Below are 7,211 nucleotides of genomic sequence, written 5' to 3'. Positions count from 1 at the left end.
AGCAACTTACCCTCCCTCTTCTCCTGCCTCCTCCTGGCTGAATGAGGGCCGGAAGCGGGGCGGCCGGAAGCGGGGGGCGGGCCTTCATCATGTGCCCCACCCCCTGTACCTCACTCGGGGGAACTGCGATCCCCTGCGAAATGACCTCTGGTGGTAGCAAACCTTTGTAATAGAATTGGCAAATCTATGATTATGTAGAATGGGGGGGATTTCTTGGCCTAAAGGCCACCTCTGTGGTTCTGCTCAATTTTGTGGGTTCTGCATTGGAAGCCGACTCTTCCTGCTTTGGGCACCACTTGGAAACAGGCAAAGCCAGTGCCCAGTTGCAGAGCTGAGACCCAGCGTGGCCTATCTCCTAGTCTACTGCTTTTTGTGGTGCTCTTCTTGCAAACTATTTATCAGTTTTTCTGGAGCATTAGGCTGCTAGCTGCAGTCTGGAGGGCTGGTGATCCCTGCAAAAGCTGTTCTTGGGCCGGATGGGAAGTTCATGCAAGTTAGATGGGGGGGGGGGGCAGCAGCACTGGCCATTATCTGTCCACAAATGCTCTTGCACTTGGTATAAAACAAATGGCTTCTGCCACAGAGGAATTGGACAACTGTGCCTTGGTGCCTGTCCCTATCTTTGTTTAAAGTGTTTCTGTATCACTCCCCCCCCGTTCAAAGCCAGTAGATTGGTGGGCGGGGGGTGACACTATTTCTTTCCAGAGTTTTTATTGTATCTCTCAGCCAAAAGCCTTAAGGTTAGCCAACACAAAGCAGAATCTTTAAAAGCTAATATAATTGACCATATCAAACGACAAAGCAGTAGAGTAGTAATTGATTTTGCTGGTCCAAAATGCAGCGGCACGTGTCCTCACCGAGACACCTTTAAGAGCCCATATATAACCAGTGCTCCGCCAACTGCATCAGCTCCCAGTTGAATACCGGGTCAAGTTCAGTGTTCTGGTATTAACCTTTAAAGCCCTGTGCGGTCCGGGACCAACATATCTGCAGGACCGTCTCCCCCTGTATGTCCCACGAAAAGCTTTACGTTCTATAGATCAACATCTGCTGTAGGTCCCCGGCCCAAAGGACGTCCGCTTAGCCTTGGCCAGAGCCTTTTTCGCTCTGGCTCCAGCCTGGGGGAACCCTCTCCCGATTGAGATCAGGGACCGGCGGGATTTGTTACAATTCTGCAGGGCCTGTAAAATGGAGATGTTCCACCAGGCCTATGGCTGAGGCGGCGGAGGTCTAACTACAGCCTACTCTACCCTACCCTGCTTTGCACCATTTTATTTTCTGCTACTGTTTTGTGGCTTTTTTGCCCACTTTCCCAGTATCTGGTTTCATCTTTGAGCACACAGACAGACAGTCCTTTGGGGAGTGCTTACTAACTTGTACCCGACCGCCATCCTGAGTTGTATCATCTGATGTTTTGTATAGGTTCTTAATACTGTGTAATTGTGTTTTAATTATTTTAAATTAGTTGTATATATTTTTGTTGTAGCCCACCCTGAGCTCTGCTGTGCAGGGGAGGGCAGGCTAGAAATCCAATTAAATAAATAGTGAGCAGAGAGAAGATTTTAAAAAATACGTATCCACAAAGGCTGAAAAATATACAACCCAACATGACCTGGAAAAGAAATATTTTACAACCCTTTCGAAAACTCAAGGGTGGCTTGGATTTTCACACCGTCTAGTTGAGGCTGTTCCTGAAAGAGCCCTGCGTTATGCAGCTGTGTGTCTTGTCAGAGCTAATAAGGCCTTTTGCAGCCTGTTCTCTTCCTCTAGTCCTTTTTCCTCTATCCCACATGGAGAAATGCTTTAAGCCACCTTTTTTCTCCAGGTCCCCTCTCTACAGTGAAGTAGAGACTGATTTTTTACCTCTGTTCCTTTTCCTGGCTCTGCTCTCATTGGCTGATTGGATCCTCGCGCCATGGTTGGATCCTTATCATTTCCCTCATCTGTTGTGATGAAGAAGCCACTAACACTGCTGGCCATTCTGACTGTAACTGGCATATGGGCTCTTGTAGGGGGCAGAGGTGTTCAGGTATTAACTCTGATCCCTCTGGATTACTGTAGAAAAGCCGAAGATATGCTTAGGCCCCATATTACTATACATATTCTCACCTTCCTGTTTCTGACCCCTCTCTGTTCCAACAGAATTGCCATGCAGAGTTCTGAACTTCTTTATATCTACGGCAGCCTTGATCCACGTGTAAGAGCTCTTGTGTTCGGTGTACGGTGCTGGGCGCGGGCCCATGGGATCACAAGTAGCATTCCTGGTGCATGGATTACAAATTTCTCCTTAACAATGATGGTTCTGTTTTTTCTGCAAAGGAAAAATCCCCCCATCATTCCAACCTTGGATCACCTGAAGGAGCTGGCTGGTAAGCAGCAGATTTATTTTTGTACACATGCGCTAGTGGCTGTAGATTAATTCTAAAGGCTCCCTCTCATCTGATATTATCTCCTTGGCTGTCGGTACTGGAGCGTGAAATATGAGACTCTCATTCAGTTACATGTATGAAATGCATCCAAGGCACTCTTCTGATACTTTGGAAATGTGGATTTGAGCCTTTCCTCAGAATATCTTTGCCATTTTACATGCGTGCACCCTTGATGAGAGGTATGCGTGGATTGTACCGGGGGAGGGGGGGGAGGTGTCCACACCAAATCACAGAATGTAAAGTAGGAATCTATCCATATCTTAATAATTCAAGGGCGGCTTTGTTGAGGACCAAAAAAGCCTCATTTGGAACAGTTTCAAGTGTTAGAGTAGCATGTGCATGCCAGTGTTGTGGGGGTTGGTGTAATGTGGTGGTGAAGAGAGCAAAAGCTCCCAGCTCAGTCCAGGAGTTTCCTGTTCTCAAAGCCATGTTCCCACTGATGGCGCCAGGCAAGCTGTTCTCCTCTTGTCCTCAGTCACTGTCTAAAATACATGGGTGGCAATACTGGCCCATTGCAAAGTTTGTTGTAAGGAATACTGGAATAGCATATGAAGTTCTTTGAACTCTCGGAGTTTGCTATATAAAGGCTAATTATTGTTAAGCGTCATAGTTGGCATACTTTGCATATAATTTGCATAACTGTAAAGCACAGCTGGACCTTCTCTGACGCTGCCTCTTCCATGAGATTTTTTGGCTTTCGTGTCTGTGTTTGATTTTCGAACAGTGCCTAGTGTGCAAGAAGTGGTGGAGATTAACAAGAGCCCCTAGTATTTCTACTTCTGCGTATTTTAGCTCATGAAGAAAAACTACTTAAGAGTTTTGAGAGAATGCTTGAAAACATCCATTGGGATTTATTGTGTTTGCTGTTTGGGGTTTTTTGTTGTTGTTTTTTGGCCTGCAGTTAGCTGACCTGCTAAGAGTTTCAGTTTTTTTCCCTGCTAACCTGAGAACTAGAAACATGAATAGTTACCATGTCATAACACCTTTTTTTTAACGCCTTGGGGTAGCACAAGATCCAGTGATTTGAGCTCCATATTGTCCAGTTTGATTGAATCATGATTGTTCTGGACTTAGGCAGTGTGTTACAAGTATCCTTACTAGAGGCAAGGTCTAAGGAACAGCTACAAATAATTTACTGTTTCAGGGTCAATAATGTGCATGCAATCGCTGCACCATTTCTTCCCATTAACAATAGCTGTTGGAAAAGCCTGCTGCTTGGTTATCAACACATTGGCTGTAAAATTCTCCTCCCCATTTAAGGTACAATTGCCTTCCTTTGAAAGGGCTAGTTCTGGACTGCACAAAGGTCATGTGTTATTTTTATCATTTGGCCAAAACATTGAAAACAGCATTGAAGTTCGTACCCTTAATTAGCATTTCAAAGCAGAGCAAGTGTTTTGCGGTGTTGAAGGAGTTTGGGAAAGGTGTGCATGCATTTGAAAGCTGGGAGTACATCCCTTTCGCATTTGGGCACTTATCTGCAGCTTCAGTGTCTGAATTCTATTAATAACTGAAATGCTTGTCATTAATCTATCGCACAAATGTCTCCTGGCTCCTTTGCTCAGTAGAATATGCTTATCTAAACTGTTTTTTGCACATAATCTCATTACGTCTAACTTGTAAAATTGTGCCGTGCTCAGATGGGATAATTCCAGCCAGCTTGTTTTTGTTTCAGATGTACAAGATAAGCAGGTAATTGAAGGTCATGACTGCACGTTTGTTAGCAACTTGAACAAAATTAAGCCCACAGGAAACACACAGAGTTTGGGTAAGGAGCTTGGTTGTCAACATTTTCACCCATCAAATATGAACGGTGGCCTCTTCCCTCCTTTATGATACGTTCTTTTTGTCTTTCAGATGTGCTGTTGGGTGACTTCTTTGAATACTATGGGAATTTTGCTTTCAATAAGTATTCACTAAACATTCGCAAGGTATTTGACTGTTCTGTCCCTGTTGGTAACTCTCCAAACTGTCGTCAAACATCTTGAGTTTTGATGTCATATTTGAGTTTTGTAACCCCACCTGTTTGGGGCGGGAATCCCTTTTGACATTAACTGGTGGAACACTGTCTCTGGATTCTTGGTGCTTTGGGGGCAACATGGGGGGGGGCTTTTGGAGTTCTGGCCCCTGTGGTGGACCTCCAGATGGCACCTGCGTTTTGGCCACTGTGTGACACAGAGTGTTGGGCTGGATGAGGCCTTGGCCTGATCCAACATGTCTTCTCTTACGTTCTTATAATTATACCATGCAGGGAACAGGAATTGCGAAGCAACTTTGTTGTATTGCTTAGGGGCTAACCTCCTGAATGAATGCTGATTGTTGTTCCCTTAAGTGGAAGAGTTTTGATACTTCCGCCCTGCTCCTCCTGGCTGCTTGCTAGGAAGAGTGCTCCTGTCAGTCGGTTGACCTCTCAAAAACAAATAGTTCTTTAGGACTGGAGGACCCTCAGGAACTAAGTGAGGTGCAGTGCATGGGGATGGGAGGGGGTTGTAGTTCAAGAATGAACTGGCAGACTCCCTGTCCTCCCTTATGTGAGCACTTCTATGAAGAGGGCATGCACTTGCAGCAAAAGAATGAGGGGGGTAACTTCCATTCAAACAGAAGGGGGAAGTTTCTTGCGATTGCCCCTTGCTGCAGTGCAAGCGTACATGTGCTCACACACTGGTGCCACATCGCATTCTGTTCCAAAGAGTCATGTGACCTTCAGGAGCAGCTTTTGAAGGGACATGGGGGGGGAGATCCATTCCATGAACAGTTCCTCATCAGTATTCTTGGATCAGAGCATGAATCCCTTGACAGACTTGTATATTACACTACTAACTTGAGGGGTCTAGCTAACAGCCCTATTGGGCTTCTTCATGTCCAGCTTTGTCTCTGTGAAGGAAGCGGTGGAGTCTGTGCCCCTTCATGCTGGCATGTTTGGAAATTCTGCATGTATCTTATTGTGCTGTATGTTCTGGAATGCAGCTTCTATACTGTTCTTGCACTGGAATCATTTCTGTAAGATCCATAGGTAGATAACCATCTCTCTTCTGTGTAGCACCTGCTAGAAGTCTGCTTAAATCAGTGAGCTACAGTAGTGTATTGACTCTGGGCTGTGGCATTATGCAAGGGGTCATGTGCATGCTAAAGTTTTTCTCCTTTGAAATCTGCAGGGGAAAGAGCAAAACAAGCCTGACTCTTCTCCGCTCCACATACAAAATCCCTTTGAGCAGAGCCTCAACATCAGCAGGACCGTCAACATGACGCAGCTTGAACGGTTTATCACGCTGGCCAGAGAGAGCGCTTGGCTTCTACAACAGGACAAGGGTCCTTCTTCCAGCAGCGACCAACCCTGGGGAATGGTGGCCCTTCTTCCAGCGGTGACTGCAAAGAATGCCGGCAAGGACGCAAGGAGGAAGAAGGGAACCACCAGTGAAAGAATCAAAGGCCTACTGGAGTCCTTAAAGATGAATAACCCCAGCAATGGGGAAAGGACCTTCAGTACATGGGTGCGGTAGCTGCTGCAACATCCTCAGAACTCACCCAAGTGTTTGGGGGCCTCAGCATCACTTGAAGGTGACATCTGTGGGGCCTGAAATGGCAGAAAAATACAGACTTCGGGAGTTCTGCAACTGGGCGGGCTAACGTGCTAATCTCGTTTTGGCCTCCTTGACCGTTATCCCTGGCCTTTTGGGTGGGAAGTAGCCAGTTTGTTTTCTGGATACCCTTATCTGATACAGGTCACAGAGGAAAGAACAATGGACCTGAGAAGGGGCCGTTGAGAATACGAAAGGAGGGAGGAAGAAAAACAACCCTCTGGCGGTCTCTTTCCAGGGAAACCTTCACCCACCCCACCTGCCGACACAGTGCCCTGCAAGCTGGTTTTAATCAAAGTGCTTGTAACCATTTTTGTAACTGTTTTCCACGCCCGTCAATGGTGGAAGACACAATAAAATTACACAGAGCTCAGCAGTTGCGTGTTGTATCACTGTTCTGGCACAGGGCACGCAATAGTGGCTACAATTTGTAGCTTCAGAATGAAATGTCGAGTGTGTCTTTTTTGGTTGCCACCTTCGTACATCATAGAAAGGTCTCTCTAAAAGGGGCTAAGACCTAGCTGATTTTTTGGGATTTTTAACTAAATTGTAATATTTGGGAAGATCTCACATCAAATATATAAATAACATGGCAATACACACGGGCTTAAAAACATGACCTGACGCATTTCGGCCTGCATAGGCCTTCCTCAGAGGTCAAACAGTTGAGTGGCAAGATGGACTGCTTTTTACTTGAAGAACACTGTGGCAACACAATCAAAGAAGGCAATTCTTGGACCAAAAGTCTATACTTTAGAACCACTGGGCAAGTGATTGCACTTTTAAAGATCTCATTTGCATATTTATTATGTGTCTCTGGTGGTTTTATTCTGGAACAACTTGTTTTCTGGTCCATATTGAATTTATATTTTGTATCCATTCTGACTGTATCTACATGAGTGTATTATATTTATATAGCCATCTTGCCACTCAATTGTTTGACTTCTGAGGAAGGCCTATGCAGGCCGAAATGCGTCAGGTCATGTTTTTAAGCCCGTGTGTATGGTCATGTTATTTATATCTTTGATGTGAATGGGCCCTTAAATATGTTTTAAAATTTGTAATTAATAAATACATGTATCTTTTTCTATATATTTTCTACATTTAGTTTTTAATATTGGCCCTGTTTTTCACATTTTACTAAACTTCGTTAGGTTCTGGATTTTAGGGTTAAGGTTCAGTTTCTTGCCCTTTCTGTCCCTAC

The 7,211-nt window shown here is 45.1% G+C and overlaps 1 protein-coding gene across 1 annotated transcript in view; it reads left to right on the top strand.

Annotated features, from left to right (window-relative positions):
- The window catches only part of MTPAP (mitochondrial poly(A) polymerase), a 20,728-nt gene extending 14,352 nt beyond the window's left edge, over nt 1-6,376 (top strand). Inside the window, exons 6-9 of the mRNA XM_015408112.1 lie at nt 2,143-2,369; nt 4,105-4,197; nt 4,287-4,360; nt 5,585-6,376. Coding sequence (XP_015263598.1) covers nt 2,143-2,369; nt 4,105-4,197; nt 4,287-4,360; nt 5,585-5,929 — 739 coding nt within the window. The 3' untranslated portion in view covers nt 5,930-6,376. The remainder of the gene's footprint in view (nt 1-2,142; nt 2,370-4,104; nt 4,198-4,286; nt 4,361-5,584) is intronic.
- The last annotated feature ends 835 nt before the right edge of the window (nt 6,377-7,211 follow it).

This window comes from Gekko japonicus, unplaced genomic scaffold, assembly GCF_001447785.1.
Source record: "Gekko japonicus isolate JY-2015 unplaced genomic scaffold, Gekko_japonicus_V1.1 scaffold87, whole genome shotgun sequence".
In the NCBI taxonomy this organism is placed as follows: Eukaryota; Metazoa; Chordata; class Lepidosauria; order Squamata; family Gekkonidae; genus Gekko; species Gekko japonicus.
Note: the sequence above shows the minus strand (reverse complement) of the source record. Positions and strands in the feature narration are given on the sequence as shown.